Source organism: Pseudonaja textilis, chromosome 17 (genome assembly GCF_049901715.1).
Source record: "Pseudonaja textilis isolate UNSWEBS1 chromosome 17, rPseTex1.2, whole genome shotgun sequence".
NCBI lineage: Eukaryota > Metazoa > Chordata > Lepidosauria > Squamata > Elapidae > Pseudonaja > Pseudonaja textilis.
In genome coordinates, this window is record NC_142006.1 from 8,290,045 (window position 1) to 8,306,413 (window position 16,369).

The 16,369-nt window shown below is 48.8% G+C and overlaps 2 protein-coding genes across 4 annotated transcripts in view; one reads left to right on the plus strand and one right to left on the minus strand.

The window, feature by feature from the left end:
- SCAI (suppressor of cancer cell invasion) overlaps positions 1-7,184 on the minus strand; it is a 30,662-nt gene extending 23,478 nt beyond the window's left edge. For 2 of the 3 annotated variants that reach the window (XM_026712542.2, XM_087914624.1), the window contains exons 1-2: positions 6,993-7,172; positions 844-942 (exon numbers count right to left, since the gene is read on the minus strand). The gene's annotated coding sequence lies outside the window, so the exon portion shown is untranslated. Of the gene's footprint in view, positions 1-843; positions 943-6,992 lie in introns of all 3 variants that reach the window. The other variant, XM_026712544.2, reaches the window with a different exon arrangement.
- A 1,664-nt stretch (positions 7,185-8,848) lies between these two features.
- On the plus strand, positions 8,849-11,670 carry RPL35 (ribosomal protein L35). Its single transcript, XM_026712486.2, has 4 exons — positions 8,849-8,949; positions 9,991-10,127; positions 10,295-10,376; positions 11,450-11,670. Exons 1-4 carry the CDS (start codon positions 8,947-8,949, stop codon positions 11,597-11,599), a joined length of 372 nt encoding a protein of 123 aa, XP_026568271.1. The 5' UTR covers positions 8,849-8,946; the 3' UTR covers positions 11,600-11,670.
- The last annotated feature ends 4,699 nt before the right edge of the window (positions 11,671-16,369 follow it).

Below are 16,369 nucleotides of genomic sequence, written 5' to 3' on the forward strand. Positions count from 1 at the left end.
ACAAAACCTTTGCCAGACCAATGCTTGAATACAGCTTATCTGCCTGGAATCCACACAGTATAACGGACATTAATACGATTGAGCGACTCCAGAGGTATTTCACGAGAAGAGTGTTGGACCTTATGATTCTTGACTCTTGACGGATGTATCTTTTCTTTTATGTCCACGGAGACCATTTGAACCAAGACAAATTCCTTGTGTGTCCAGTCACACTTGGTCAACAAACCAAATTCAGGCGTGACAGTGGGCGCTCCGTCACTGGAGGTTTTCAAGAAGAGACGGGACTTGTCACTTGTCTGAAATGGTCCAGGGTCTCCTGCTCGGGCAGGGGGTTGGACTAGAAGACCTCCGAGGTCCCTTCCAGTTCTATTCTGATGGATTGAAGGGCTTAGCACTCTTGGCGCCTAGGAGTCTTAAGCTCACCCTTCCAATCCAGAACTTTAAAAAGAGGAGAAACCTCTCCATTGGGGTCCCTCCGACACACTGTCCATGCCGCCTCCTCGCCAAGACATGCTCCAGAGCCAGGCTGGGCTCCCTGGCAGGGCAAGAGCTGTGTCAGTTTGTCCGTCCCCACAATCAGCACCCCTGCCTCGCTCCTGGGGAAGCTGGAGGTTTGCAACCGCCACACGGTGCGAGGGCGACAGAGACTTTGTTGTTCTAATTACCAAGAGCCAACAGGCTAATCATTATTTTCCTCTCGTCACCCACGTGGAAAATTGTTAGAAAGCGTTTTTTAAAATTAGCTAGGCGCCCACAGCTCAACGAAAGCGGGGGGTGAGGAGGATACAGGAAGGCAGGGAAAGAGGCCTTGGTCGGGCGGAGGAGCCTCGGGAGGAGACCTACCTTAGCTCAGGAAAGCCGCTTCCCCGATCGGAGACCCATCAACTCTTAGAGAGACCCATCTGGCGTGCCCGGTTTGTGACGGAGACACACCGGTGTTACCTGGAAGGGACAGAAAGGATGGGCAGTTGGTAAAGACTGGCGAGAAATGCTGTGACGGCTTTATTCACCATCGTTGAGATATATACCACCGCTCAGGAGTAGAAGGGTAAGGGTAAAGGTAAAAGTTCCCCTCCTTGCACATCCGGGGGGCGCTGCTCATCTCCACAACAAAGCCGAAGAGCCAGCGCTGTCCGAAGACGTCTCCGTGGGTCAAGTGGCCGGCAGGACTCAACGCTTTCGAAGGCGCACGGAGGAACACTCTGGCCTTCCCACCAAAGGGGTCCCTATTTTTCTACTTGCATTGTTTACGCGCTTTCGAAACGCTAGGTTGGCAGAAGCTGCTGGGACAAGGAACGGGGAGCTCACTCCGTGACGCGGCGCTAGGGATTCGAACCGCCGAACTGCCGACCTTTCCGATCAACAAGCTCAGCGTCTTTAGCCCCTCAGCCACCGCACTCCCTTCTAGAGAAGGAAGAAGGGATAGAAAAATCTCTCTCTCAAAAAAAAAGAAGAAAGAAAAAAGTGCCGAAGAGAGAAGAAGAAAAAAGAAGTAACGACTTCCAATTTGGGGGGGCTTAAAATCAATAACAAAACTAATACAATCTCAACCTTAGCTTGTAGGTTTCAAGATTGACAAAATGGACGGGAACCAATCCAGGCGAGAAGCAACCTAGAACTTAAGGACAAAAATTCCTGATAGTGAGAAGAATGAATCGGTGGAACAACTGGACTCCGGAAGCTGTAAACCTTGGAAGTTTTTAGGGTTTTAAGAAGAGATTGGACAACCATTTGTCTGAAGTGAGAATTTTTTTTTTTTGATTTTTATCCAATTTATTTTAATAAACTGCTTTTGGGAGTAAAAAAAAAAAAATCCATCTAAAGGTAGTTTTCTGTTTAAGAGACGGGAATAATTTAGTTTATTCAGCAATAAATGGAGCTTGGTTAGGTAGGAATGGGGCCGTATGTTCTGCAATATTGGGACTGTCTGTGAGTCAGCAGCAGGTCAGACAGAGATGACAGTTCCTGTCAGTGAGAACAATTAATCAGGGGAACAACTGGACTCCGGAAGTTGTAAATGCTCCAACACTGGAAGTTTTTAAAAAGATGTTGGATACCATTTGTCTGAAGTAGTGTAGGGTTTCCTGCCTAGGCAGGGGGTTGGACTAGAAGACCTCTAAGGTCCCTTCCAACCCTGTTATTCTATTCTATTCTATTCTATTCTAATTCTATTCTTATTCTATTCTAAAATCATTCGAAACCTCCAAACCTAAAATCAAAGTTTCATTTTTCTCTCCCCAACCCCCAGAGATCCGGGCAAAGAGTGTAGAAGCGGAAACAAAACTAGGATAAATCCATTAATAAAACGGTCCATTTCACCATCTCTGTTCGAAGTTTAGCGCCGAAGTGAGTTAACCAAGCCAGGATCCCTCTCCTACCAGGACTGTCACAATAACCCTTGAAGAGGCTGAGGGGATAGTCGCAGAGGAACCAACTGCCAGCAGCAACAGGCTCCGATAGTTAAGGAGGCAGGTTGTCACATCCTGTCACATCCCCCAGACAGGCAGAGGAACACCTGGGAACAGGAAACCTGAGAATTACCTTTCTCCCGCAAGCAACCCCTGGGGGAGTGGGGGTTGTAGGAAGCTTCAGGACAAAGAAAAGGTGGCCCCCCCATCCGTGATGGAAAGCCGGGAAAAGCAGCCAGTTCTCTCTCTTCTGCACATCAGGTGGCGGCGTGCCAATTTCGCTCCGATACCCAGCCAAGTCCTGCCCCGTTACCTCAAGGAGTCAGGAAATGCATTTCTACTACTGCAGCCAAGTTCCTGGAGAGCATCTACGTCTAGCGTGTACGGACGAAAAAGAGAAAGAAAAAAACCCTTCTGGGAGTAATAGAACCTCTTAGGAAAAACAACTAGACCTGTTTGGTGACGGAAAAGGGCCGGTTGCAACCAAATTGGGCCCCTTTCCTTCTAGCTAGGACGATCGAGCGAGGTTATGGCTGGAGTAGAGTCAGAGTAAGAGAGAAGGGGAAATGGCAAATCTAGACAGCATACCAAAAAGCAGAGGCGTCCCCCTGCCAACAGAAGGGCGTAGAGCCAAGGCTTTCCCGGTTGCAATGTGTGGCTGGGAAAGTTGGACCATAAGGAAGGCTGAGCGCCAAAGAATGGAGGCCTTTGAACTCTGGGGCTGGAGGAGAAGAGTCCTGCGAGGCCCTTGGACAGCAAGGCCATCCAACCGGTCAGTCCTAGAGGAGATCCACCTTGGCTGCTCTTTAGAAGGCCAGGTCCTGAAGATGGAACTCAAAGACTTTGGCCACATCATGAGAAGGAAGGAAGGACTTACTGGAGAAGAGCTAAATGCTGGGAACGGTTGAGGGCAGAAGAAGAGGGCAGAAGGAGGGGGCTGGATGGAGTCCCTGAAGCAGTTGGCATGAGCTTAAATGGACTCCGGAAGATGGTGGAGGACAGGAAGGCCTGGAGGAACGTTGTCCATTTGGTCGCGATGGGTCGGACACAACTTCACAACGAACAACAACAAGAAAAGTGGAGGAAGACAGAGAAATGCCTTTCAAATACCCCAAAGCCAACTCTGGGTTTGCATTCTCCACCCCAAGCAGGAACTAGGACGACACTTTGTGGAGATCCACCAAAAAAGAAAGACATCGTAAAGTCCAACAGCTTCAATCAAGCTCTGGCATCTAATCGGAAGCCCTTAAAACCCCCATAAAAACTCAACGAGCGCATTCAAAGTCTTGATGGGTAAATTCACTCCAGAATTATCTGACTTCAACTTTAGCCTGTTATGCCTCTCAGTCTCTTCTTAGATGTCTTAAGCAACTTGATTCTCAATCCTTTATGTCACCATGGGAGGGACAGATAGATAGGCAGAGGCAGATATACTGATAGATGAGAGAGAGAGAGAGAGAGAGAGAGAGAGAGAGAGAGAGAGAGAGAGAGATTTGTACACACATATACATACATACACAGAAAACATAGAACCATACTGGAGTAAAAATATCCTATAAATAGAGTGACACCATTAGTTTATGGGAGATCTTGCTTGTTCTAATCCTCTGGAAACATAAATATATTCATGTGTATATCTATATATATATATATATAAAAGCAAAAGACCCCGAACCGTAAAGCCTACAAACTTGAAATTTGGCCCGTACGTTCCTCTTGGCTTCTAGGTGCTCACTAAGAAAGGATTTTTCGAAATGACCATCGGAGCATTTAGAGTATTTCCTATATTATTATTAACACGCTCCTACGCCAAGGAGTTCTACTCCCCCTCCCCGCCTGAGAAGAAAACTCTTCCAAATGCAAAACACAAGTAGAGGAAGGGAATTCTTACTTGAACCAAGGGTGGGGCTAGAAAGCCTTCAAGGCCCCTTCCCAGACTTCTCCTGTAACGAATGAAGACAAGGCTTCACCAGTCCCAGACCACAAATCAGATGAAAACTGAGTTTCATCAAGGTCACCTTTACCATAACTGCCTCTTTCTGTGGAAAAGCACTTCTTAAATAACCATAACCTTCCTAGGAAGCGTTGCCTCCGTGAAGGACTAACCAGACAGGAAAAACATTTAAGAAAAAGTGCCTGGTATCTAGCAGCATCTCTGATCAACTGAAGACCATTCCTAGGAAATACAGGTAGTCCTCGAGTTACAACAAGTGGGCCTCCAAACGGTCACTGAACGAACTGTTGTAAGTTGAGGGCTACCTGTACAGACAGGCAATTCTATTCTAGGGCAGGAACAGGAGAGAGGGGGGAAAAAAAAGAGGAAAGTCCCAAGCTATAAATATCCTTTGGGAATAAGCTGGTAGTAACAAGAATTCAAAGGGAAAAAATGAAAACAGAAACCCGAAGTCTTCGGAGGAACTTCGACACCTTGGCGAGATCCGCTTGTTAAAAGCAAGAAGGGGCGTTAGGTGTGTTTTTGCTTTGATTGCTTTGATTAATTCTCACACTTGGGAGAAATTAGAAGGCTGCAGGAAAAAAAAAAATCTGTCTCTCCCACTTCCCCCCCACACACACAAAGCAAACCTCATACAACTCCCAGGTATGTGTGTATGAATCACACACATCCACCGATCTGCTGCAACATTAATGGGGAGACACAACATTTGTGTAGTGGGAAAGAACCAATAACCAATTGATCGTTATTTAACTGGGAAGAAGGTCTGCAGATTGTGATTCTGGAATTGGGGTGGGGGGGTGGGGGGGAGAGAAGCCAGCAACAGGGCAGAGGGAGAAGCCAGAACACAAATGTACTACTAGACAAACACAATCCGTAAAACGCTTCAACTGTACATCGCCCAAGGGCTCAAAGGCGCTCTGCAGAACGAGAAACTAAAACACCCCCACAATTTTAGGACTCCAGAATGCTGAGGGGGTTTCTCTCGGGGGGGGGGGGAGCTTCCCCCATTCACACACGCACACAGACACACACAAATGCAAAATAAAAAATAAATAAAATGAAAGTCCAGGCGAGGGAAGGGGTTGAACGTCACCGTTTCTGGTGCCGTCTATTGTCTGATCGACCCTTGTGGAACATCTTCAAGCCATCCTTGGGGAGCCCCAACAACACCCCAAATTTCCCAGAATGCTCTGTTTTGCAGACCTTTCTCCCCCTCCACATACAAACACACACACACCATTGTCCACAACCGTTGCTCTGAATAACACAAGCTCCCGTCTCTTCCCATCTCCAGATCACAACAACGGGCTTGGTTCTTGACACCTTTCCCAATCTCACCTGCGTGCTACAACCTTCCCGGTTGCCCTCCAACTCACTCCCGGAGACCTCCCCTCACCCTACATCCCCCCTCCATAATTTCCACCCCTTTCAAGAGAAACAAACACACACACACACACCCGTTTCTCCTCTGCCCCCCCCCAAATCCTCTCCTTGGGTCCTTCCCTTCTTGTCCGGGAGATCCGTGTCCCCAATCTGCTCCCTTGTCCTTTCAGGGTCAGCTCTCTCTACCCACCCACCCATTTCTACTCTGCGTAGACCTCGGCATCTCCAAGGCCAGCCTTCTTCCTCCATCGGCATGGAGGGTGGGGGGCTCGGCTGACACCCAACAGGGATGCAAGGAGAGGATGGAGGAGACCTTAGGCTGTCCTTCCAGATCTTCTCAGGAGACCCTTCTGCCCCGAATCTCCTTCTCTGACCCCCCCCCCTCAAGCCTTGATTGTGCACCAACGAGGCTACTCTCTCTCTCTCTCTGCCTCTCCCCCTTTTAGCATCTCCCCCCTCCCTATTGTCCCCCACCTGAATGGCAAACTCAACCTCCCAACCACCCCTCGGAAAACTGCACCTTCCCTCAAAAGTCTCTCAATCCCCCCCCACCCACAATTGAGATCTTGCAACAGCCCCCTCATTCTGCTTGGAGCCCCCTCCCCTCACCCCTTAAATGGCACCTCCAGCCCCCTCCCCAATGGCAGACTGAACCTCCCCTCTCAATTTTGCCCCAAACTCTCTCGATCCCCCCTCCACCCAGAATTGGGATCCCACAACAACACCAACCCCCATTCAGCTTGGAGGGCCCCCCACACCCTCTACATGGCCCCTCCAGCCCCTCCCCAAATGGCAGGCTCCTCTCCCCAAACCCTCTCAATCCCCCGATCTTGCAACAGCACCCCTCATTCAGTTTGGAGCCCCCCACCCACCCACAAAAGCCCCTAAATGGCAGCTCCAGCCCCCTCCCCAAATGGCAGGCTCAGCCTCCCCTCAATTTTGCCCCAAATTCTCTCGATCCCCCCACCCACCCAGAATGGGGATCCTGCAGCAGCAACACCCCTCATTCTGCTTGGAGCCCCCTCCCCAGAAGCCCCGCCACCCCCTTCAACGGCCCCTCCAGCCCCCTCCCCAAAGGGCAGGCTCAGCCTCTGCCCCAGACCCTCCCCGCGCCCAGACCCCCCAGATCCCTCGACACCCCCCTCCCCAAATCCCTGTCCCCGACCCCTCCCCTCGTTCTCCCCCCACCCACCCACCCCCGCGACCCTCCCCCTGCCCCCATCTTAGGCTGGCAGCAGCCCTACCGAGAGGCCGGGCCGGTTGAGGGCAAGCGCGGGCGGGCGGGCCGGCCCTCTCGGCATCGGCGCTGCCCGGCCGGAGCTGAGGGGACGCGGCGTCGGCTCGCTGGCTCGCCCCAGGTGAGGGAAGGATGGAGCGGCGCCTCCCCCTCAGCCTAACCTGGGCACGGCCTCGTCCGCTCCGCCTCTTCGCCCAGGAGGGCCCGCCATTGGCCGCACGCCCTCAGCGGCGATCCCCGATTGGCCGAGGCGGCTGCCACTCGCGCGGCTCCTGGCTCTCGCCCTCAGCAAGTCCCGGGCGGCCGTCGGGAGGGGGGCAGAGAGAGGAGGGGGAAAAGGAGCCCGAGCGACCCCTGCCGGTCAGAGCGCGGCGTTGCCCCCGCGGGAGGCGCTTCCTGCTTTACCTGCCGGCTGGCGGGCACCGCAAGCGGGGCGCGCGGGGCGGACACAGGCTGGATGCTCGCCCGGCCTTTCGGGGGTGGGGTCCGAGCGCTCTCTAAGGGACAGCAGAAAGCCTTACCCCCCACCCTCCTCCTGTCGCGCGCGTGCATAGGTGCGCGTGCACACACACACGCTCGTACAACACACGCATACATACCTTGTGCATCCCCATCACGGCACGAACGCACCCCTCACCCTCAGGAGAGCCATGTTCTGTGGAGTGCAAATAGGTGCAAGCCCGTGTTTGTGGGTGGGTGTGTATATATCTGTTTGTCTGTCCGTCTATCTACCTATCTATATCTATCTACCTACCTACGCACAAATGCACACATATACATATATCTACCTATCATTTCTCTACCTACCTACCTGCCTATATCTACACAGACACATATATACCTACCTATCATGTCATCTCTCTTACCTACCTACCTATATCTCTGTCTGTCTGTCTGTTTACTTTTATCTGCCTGCCTGCCTGCCTTATCTACCTGTATCTATTATCTATCTATATATCTATCTACCTACACACAACCCCCCCCACATATATACATATATAAAAGTACAACTATAATGACGTGGGAAAATATCCGAACAAAGCTGAATACCATACATATATCTATCTACCTATCATCTACCTCTCTACCTATATCTATCTACACACACACATACATGCATATATACCTACCTACCTACCCACCTATCTCTACCTACCTACCTACCTACCTATATCTCTACCTACCTACCTACTTATATCTCTATCTACTTTTTATTTACCTACCTATCACTATATATAGCCATAAAATACAAATGCACACCTCACAGCAAACTCAAATTCTGTATGTATATATATACCTGTACATAGACAAAGTTGTACAAACCTAACCTGCAAACGTTATTTACATTAAAAACAAACTCAGTCCTCTGAATTGAACTGAATTGACCATGCACAAACACACAAACACAAGCAAACAATATACAAAAACAGACGGAGCTGGGCAAACGGGTAACATCCGCATCTACCAAACAATGCAGTACAACGGGTTCAAGTAGCAAGCAGGCAGGCTTAGGAAACGCATTACATCCTAACAAACGCACTGACACCAAACGCGCGAGTTGTGATTGTTTTGCACACTAATTTTACTTGGGCAAAAATGGCATGGTTTGCAATAAATCACCACCACCATCATCAATGCATCATCTACGCGTTATTAAGAGAGGCTCCTATCCCCTCCTTTAAAAAAAAAAAATTAATTAGCCGGCTGACCATTATAATTGCTCCCTAATTCGATCCCCCAATTGATCAAAAGCGCCTAACGATCCGTTGGCAAACGCGGATTGAAAATTTCACTCTCCCAAGGACTAAACCATTCCAACAAGGGGGGGAGAGAAAAACGCAACTCTTCTCCCCCCCCTTAGCTTTGCTTTCATGGTTTGATCCGCACCGCGGGCTTCCTGTCCCTTCCCGGCTTCCGTCCTTTCCTTTCTCGTCGGCAATAGCAGGTCCCCGTTTGCTGTCATGGTAAGAAATTGCCGACGGGACGATCGGTCCGAATCCGGTTCCATCGGTTCCGAGAAGGGGGGTTTGGGGCCGGGGTTTACGTGGGGTTGGCGGGGGGAAAAGCTGCTTGAGCTGGGCCGCCCCATATGAGGAATGGGAGGGCGGCGGGAGGGCAGCTATGGGGCGGAGAGTTGAATAGGCCGCGCTGGGGCATAGAAGAAGCGAGGGCTTTGCAATGGGGGTGTGTGGGGGGGACATAAAGTGGGAAGAGAAAGAAATGCTTCCGGGTTGTGAGCCCTTCGCTTAGTGGGCTTTGTAGTCCCCTTCGTTGCCTTGGATTAGAAGCGGGTCCCAGGAAGAGCAAATGCCTTAGGGGCAGGACCCAACCTTTTAGGCAACGTGGTGTTCCCGTAGAGTATACCTTAACCAGGCAAGGTTTGGGGAATTCTGGGAGATGAAGTCCATAAGGTGTCCAAGTTGCTAAGGGAGATTCTGGCCATAAAACCACTGGAGGCACAGGTTGCACTTTTTGGGGGCTGCCCCCCTCCCCAAAAGAAGCGTGTTTGGGGCTTTCTAGGAATGCCAATTTTAAAAGGTGTTTGTCCCAATGTGGCTTTTCCCAAGTGGAGAAATGGGGACAACGGACGTTGTTGGTGCTTGATGGCACCAGGATGGAATGCGGGTGTGCAAACATGGCTGTGCAAACAGCGGCCGATGTTGGTCCAGATGTACCCGTGGCCTGATCCATCACAATCTCCATTCGTTTTGATGTTTGCAATACTGGGAATAAATTTGGGGTTTTTCCGTATTTGTTACTGTGTGTTGTGCACCAAAATAACAGGCTCCTCTTTGTAACCTTAAATTGCTTAAATAAAGTGACTTGAATCCCACATAATAACCAAAGTTGGTCAGATAACGCGCTTCTTTCTCCCTTTTTAAAAATTATTCCTAGTGTGGGAATAATTATTCCTAGTTGCTTTATTTTTTTGTTTATTGCAAAAGCAGTGTTTATAAAGCTGTCCACCTTTTGCTCTGTGATGCTAGATGTCCTTCTGCTCCTAGGCCAAGATCAAAGCCCGTGACTTGCGGGGGAAGAAGAAGGAAGAGCTGTTGAAACAGCTAGATGACCTCAAGGTGGAATTGTCTCAGCTCCGCGTTGCCAAGGTGACTGGCGGAGCAGCTTCCAAACTCTCCAAAATGTGAGTTTTTTCCCCTGTGCTTCTCCGGACTCTCTATTGGGGTTGAAAATGAAGACCCCCCAAAAAAACTGTGATGGAATAAACCAGCATTGTTTGTTGCTCGTCTGATCCGATCCTGAATTCCCTCCTGTGATTTATTCATATATATTCTTTTTTTAAATTTCCAGCCGGGTGGTTCGCAAATCCATTGCCAGAGTGCTGACCGTCATTAACCAGACCCAGAAAGAAAACCTCAGAAAATTCTACAAAGTGAGTCAGAAGCATTAATTCCTTCCTCTTTTTGTCGAGATTCCTTTGGGTGGGAAGCCTTATGCCCCAAGAGTGACCAGTTGGGGTTCCTTTGCGGACTGCGATATAAATACGAGGCTGGTTTAGCCACGGAGAGCGGGAGGTTTAATGGCTCAGTGGTTAAAGACACACAGCTGGTCAGCTGGAAATCTTGACAGCTCGGGTTCGAGACCGGAGTGTTGCGTGATAGGAGTGAATTCCCGTTCTTTGCTCCAGCTCCTGCCCACTCAGCAGTTCGAAAGCATGCAAATGCGAGGAGATAAACAAGGTGCCACTTTGGCGGGAATGCGATAGCATTCCATGCGCCTCGGTGTATCTTCATGCCGGCTGCATGACCATGGAAAATGTCTTTGGGCAATGATGGCTCCCTCGGCGATGAAATGAGATGAGCACCCCTCCCTAGAGCTGGAAACGATCGGGCAGGACAAACCTTTAAAATATTTTAAGACACCTGAGGGCCGACTCTAGTGGCTTGCAAGGCTATCACCCAACACCGCTTACCATTCCGTGGATGCAGTGTGAATCCGCTCTTGCAAAAGCAGGTTTCCTGCTGGGTAGCTTTTGGCAAGCCAGTTTGGTCAGGCCTCTATCCACCAGGTACATTATGCTCTCAGGGTGCTCCATTGTTTCATTTGCATCACGCTCAAAATTGACAATCGGAAGCCAATTTCTCCTGATCTCAGAGGTGTCAGGTGCAATGTTGGTGCAATGTTGCAGCGTAGATGATTTATTGGTCAAGAATCTGGTCAGGTAATCTAAATTGGCACTCAGATAAGCATCAGTGGAATTTAGGAGGGGTGGTGCTCTTGTGGAAACACAGTGATTCTAAACCGATGGCGCCCTTAATTCCCCCTCCTAGCTCTGCGTGCTCTTCACCAAAAGGTGGCATACAATATCAAGGGTAGCCATTGATAACCTCTGGGAATTTCCTCCCAGGCGTCGCCATACTCAGCCCCGCACACTGTATTCTGAGCATCCAGCATTTATCAGGCTGTGTTGAACTTCTCTTATTTTTTTTCCCTCCTTGGCCACAGGGCAAGAAGTACAAACCGCTGGACCTGCGTCCGAAGAAGACACGAGCCATGCGGAGGCGGCTCAATAAGCACGAAGAAGGCTTGAAAACCAAAAAGCAGCAACGGAAAGAGCGACTTTATCCTCCTCGCAAATACGCCGTGAAGGCCTGAGCCGGTCACTTCGCTATTGACTTGTCAGAGAAGAACTGGCCCATTAAAAAGTGTTTTTTTTCCAACAAAAAGATGAGACTGGTGGTGGTATTTTTTGGGGAGCCCCCGCTGGGCTTGGGGATCAGTAGGGGTCTCTAGCTTTGACGGGTTACTTACCTGCGTGGGCTAAGATGGGTAGGAAGAATTTCTCCCTTCTCCCGTCATGTTATTAAAAGTCACGGTCCCCCACTGAAAAATAAGCAGAGGGGGTCTTTGACGTAATGGCCACAGTTGCAGGGATGACCCTTTTCGCACAACTTCCCTGTGGTCACATGATCTCAATGTCAGGATTCCGGCAGTTGCCCCAATTAAATCCTGAGTCTCGAGCCAAACTTCCAAAACTTCAAAGGGGTTTATTGGGAGTTAACATGTCCGGCACCGCCTGGGTGTAGCTGACTCTGAGACACATTGTCACCCTTGACCCTGGTTTTTCCCCGCCACCCCCTGGGTGTATCCTAATTCATATTCTCCAATGGGACACCTCCATAGCCCAGAGTCATCCATCAGGCTCTCCAGTGAGATATTTGCACAGCAGAAACGTCAGTCACCTATTTACTATCTTTGAAAAACTATAACTGCAAGGGATCGCTTTTAAACCACTGTAGCACGAAACGTACAATGGGGCAAATCTCGCTTAACAGGGCTCCGCTAGTAGGTTGAGGACTACCTGTATAGCAAGATTCAGGGTTGAGGGAAAGCCCCCCCCTAAAAAAAATACAGAACCTGGTTAATCTCCATAATTTGTTTCCCACCTTTAGGGGTATGGATGAGTTGGGTAGTCAAGGAGAATCCAATAATGGTTAAAAGCCTTGAGATCTTGGCCGATCCATTGAAGGGAAGGGTGGCAGGCGCATTTCATTCTCACCTTTATAGGTTTTTAGGGTGGGGGGGAAACTGCCTTGTGAAGCATCTTGACAAGACAACATTCCATCTGAAACAAGCAGGACCTTCAAAGTTAATATTCAACATCCTCGGAGTGAACACTCCGTCCCCGTTCCTAGCTCGGCTCTTTCAACCTCTAGACCAAACTGGAAATAATTGCCATTCTCCCGGTTCTTTTCTGGTTCTTCGTTGCCCCTCATGGTTTCCTCCTCTTTCTTCTCTTCCACCTTGAGCTCCTATTTGCTGACCACAAGCGTGAAGTTCCAACCTGCAGCCGTCGGCCGGTTCTTCCTTCCTGGTTCCTCTTAAGGACAGCATGAAGTGTTTTTCAACCAGTCCCCTTGTTGGTTAGTTAAAAGGAGCCCCAAGGGTGGCGTCCTATCAAAAAGGAAGTTGTGTTGCTAAGTCCTGGCTTTATTAATTAACTAATTATACCTGCCCAAATTTTGCACACCATAGCAAACCAAAGAGGAGAAAAACATGCAAGAAAAGAGGAGAAAAAAAACCAGAGTTAAGCATACAGGTGATTTCTAGCTTCTTTTCAAAGGCTCATTAGATTCTCTTTGTCCCTTATTGGGGTTTATATATATATATATATATCTACCATCCATATTTATTGTACTGGCTGCCCAATTATGCATGCATTGTCCATCTATCCTGCCTTTATGACTTGCATCCTCCCTTGTTTTTACAAGACAAGAGGCTTATCCAACACACCTATTTTCCTTACAACAGCAACCCTCGTGAGATAGGTTGCTCTGAGAATGCCTGGCCCAGCGTCACCCAGCCAGCTTTCATGCCTAAGGCAGGACTAGAACTCACAAGTCTGCTCTTTAGCCTGGTTCCGAGGGCTTATGTTTTAAACGTTATCCCGGGACGTGGCATTTCCTTTCCCTTTGCAAATCTTTCGCAAATTTCCGTTTCCTGATTCAGAGAAGGCAGTCAGGCTGGAGCCCTTTCTGGCTGGCCCCAAAATTTATTGCTGATCTCAACAGGCTAAATGCAGTAGCAGCAGCAGTGAACATAAACGTGAGCCGTACCGTTGATTTCATGTTGCTTTTAAACTCAAAAGTCTCCCCCAAGTCGTGCTGGGCCCTGATCCTGTCTGTTGAGTTTGGACTAGAACCTTTGAGATTTTTTTTTTTTTCCTGCCTGGATTTCAAGTGGAGGGGAGAATTTAAGAATTGAATTTCAGAATTTGGGGTTTTTATTTCTTTCCTTGCAGCAATTATATTCCCGTTAGCTTCGTAATTCTGAAAGTCGAGGGACTTCTGCACCTTTTTTTCCCCCAAGCTCAACTGAATTTATGCTGAGCCCTCACCTTAAATCCCTCCTCCAAGAAAACCCAGAAGATCTCACCTCTTTTGGGGCGGACTCTCGGTCATTGCCCCCATCTCAAAATGATGTCATTGGCTAAACATGACCTTCCTGTAGTTCTTAAAACTCAACAGACACGGTCATTTTCTTTGTGCAGTCAAGTTGCAGGAACTGGGGCCTGGCTAGTCTAGGGAAGAGAAGGACCAGGGGAGACAGGATAGAGTCCTCCAATATTTGAGGGGCTGCCCCAGAGAGGAGGAGGAAGGGGTCAAGCTATTCTCCAAAGCACCCAAAGGCCAGACAAGGAACAATGGATGGAAACTGATCCAGGAGAGATTCAAACCTGGAAACAGAAGGTAGTTTCTGACAGAACAATCAACCCATGGAAGAGAAGTTGTGGGAGCTTCATCCCTGGAAGGAAACTGAACTGCCATCTGTCAGAAGTGGCGTAGGGTCTCCTGCATGGGTGGGAGGAGGAGGAGGAGGAGGAAAGAAGAAGGAGAAGAAGAAGAAAGAAGAAGAAGAAGAAGAAGAAGAAGAAGAAGAAGAAGAAGAAGAAGAAGAAGAAGAAGAAGAAGAAGAAGAAGAAGAAGAAGAAGAAGAAGAAGAAGAAGAAGAAGAAGAAGAAGAAGAAGAAGAAGAAGAAGAAGAAGAAGAAGAAGAAGAAGAAGAAGAAGAAGAAGAAGAAGAAGAAGAAGAAGAAGAAGAAGATTTCTTGCTTTCCCAGGCTGCTCTCTTATGGCAAACGCAGCTGGACATCAGGCTAAGATGACCGCAGGCCATCCATCCATTATTCGATCTGACGTGGGCAAAACCCTGTTTGGCAGGTTCTGGATAACCGTGCATGCAAAGCACTTTCTGCCAGCGAGCTCAGGGAAAGCCCCTCCCATTGGATGCTTGCTGCTAAATATTTCTCCAGGGTTAGGCACAAACAGCAGTCCCCAAAAATGGGATACAAATGATTGTAGGGAGAGAGCATGGAGAGGCAGACCGTTGCAAAAGTAAGAATATCAGCACGGAAGATATTTCCTTTCTGTCCTCCTTCCTGCTTCTTCCTCCTCTTTCCCTCCCTCCCTTCTCTCCTCCTCCTCTTTCTACTCCTCCACCTCCTTCTCATCTGTGCAGATTCTCAACCATCCAGGTCATGATTGTCCCATAAGTGCTTCCCCCACCCCCTCAAAAAAAGGCAACTGGACTTTATGGTTTTTCTTTGAAGACATTTCACTCCTCATCCACCCAGAACATAGAATATCGGGAGTTGGAAGGGCCCTTAGAGATCTTCTAGTCCAACCCTTGCTTGAGCAGGTGACCCAATACCATTCCAGACAAATGGTTGTCCAGTCCTCTTTTTAAAACCTCCAGTGACGGAGCGCCCACAATTTCTGAAGGCAAGTCCTTCCACGGATTGATTGTTCTTCCCTTGTCAGGAAAATGTCTCCCTAGTTCTAAGTAGCTTCTCTCCTCCTAGTTTCCATCCTTCTAGTTTCCATGCTTCTAGTCCTGCCTTCAGGGGCTTTGCAGAATAGGCTGAGCCCCCCCGCTTCTTTGGGGCAGCCCCTTAAATATTGGAAGACCGCTTTCATGTCACCCTTGGTCCTTCTTTTCACTAGACTAGAGACTACAGTTCCTGCAACCGTATTTCAATGTTGCAATAGACTCTTATCTCCAAAACTGCCTCTTACTTCATTCTTTTGTCATTCTCTTTGCTTTTCCCTCTGGGCTTTTACCTTTAGGACAGGTATGCAAAAGAGGGAAGGTAATCTGTCCATTGTTGAAACTCATTTCACATTTGCATGGAGCTATCTCTCGGGCTAAGAGAGCCAGGGAGCAGAAACAGTCCGTGGGAAAAACATCCAGCCGTCTTGTCCCACAAGGGAAACTGAGGAATGTCATAGATGGAGCAGCCCAGCCTGGCTAGAGAAAACCTTCGTGCTGGTGAGTGAACAGGGCCTCTTCGGGCAGGTTCCTCTTCCAAGAGTGATGGGAGGAGCACCTCAACCTCCTTCACTTGGCGATCGGTTCTCTCTCTTATCAGGAAACCAAGTTATAGGATCTCTGACTTTGGAACTTGCATGCAGGGAGATCTGGGTTTTCCACGCTAAGAACTATGGCTTCAAGAAGATCCATTCTTCTTACCAAGTTTAGCTTTGATGTTGAGAACCCGACAGTCCCTGGGCTAAGCTAGAAAACGTGGATTGGCTTCACCCTCCGCCTGCATTAAAAGCAGTTTGGGGTCCCTTTCCAAAGAATAAGGGAAATTGAAATAACAGGCTCCCAAGACTGCCCGTTTAAAGGAAAAAGGAACAATTAAATAACAATTTGCCCAGTTAGGGAAGCCTGTGTTCCGATACAGGTAGCCCTTGAATTACAGCCTTTTTGAACGCAAAATTTCCATTGCTAAGCTAAGTATTTTGATCACATGACCACGGGGAATGCTGCAACGGTCATAAGTGTGAAAAGTGGCCGTGTCACTTGTTTTTTCAGTGCCGTTGTAATTTGGTAAATGGTCGCTAAATGAACTGTTGTAAGTCA

What these genes read in the sequence shown, in the direction of transcription:
- RPL35 (XM_026712486.2), top strand. An exon ending in GCTTCCAAACTCTCCAAAAT is followed by an intron (nt 10,128 to 10,294) that starts GTGAGTTTTTTC and finishes TTAAATTTCCAG; the next exon opens with CCGGGTGGTTCGCAAATCCA. An exon ending in ACCTCAGAAAATTCTACAAA is followed by an intron (nt 10,377 to 11,449) that starts GTGAGTCAGAAG and finishes CCTTGGCCACAG; the next exon opens with GGCAAGAAGTACAAACCGCT.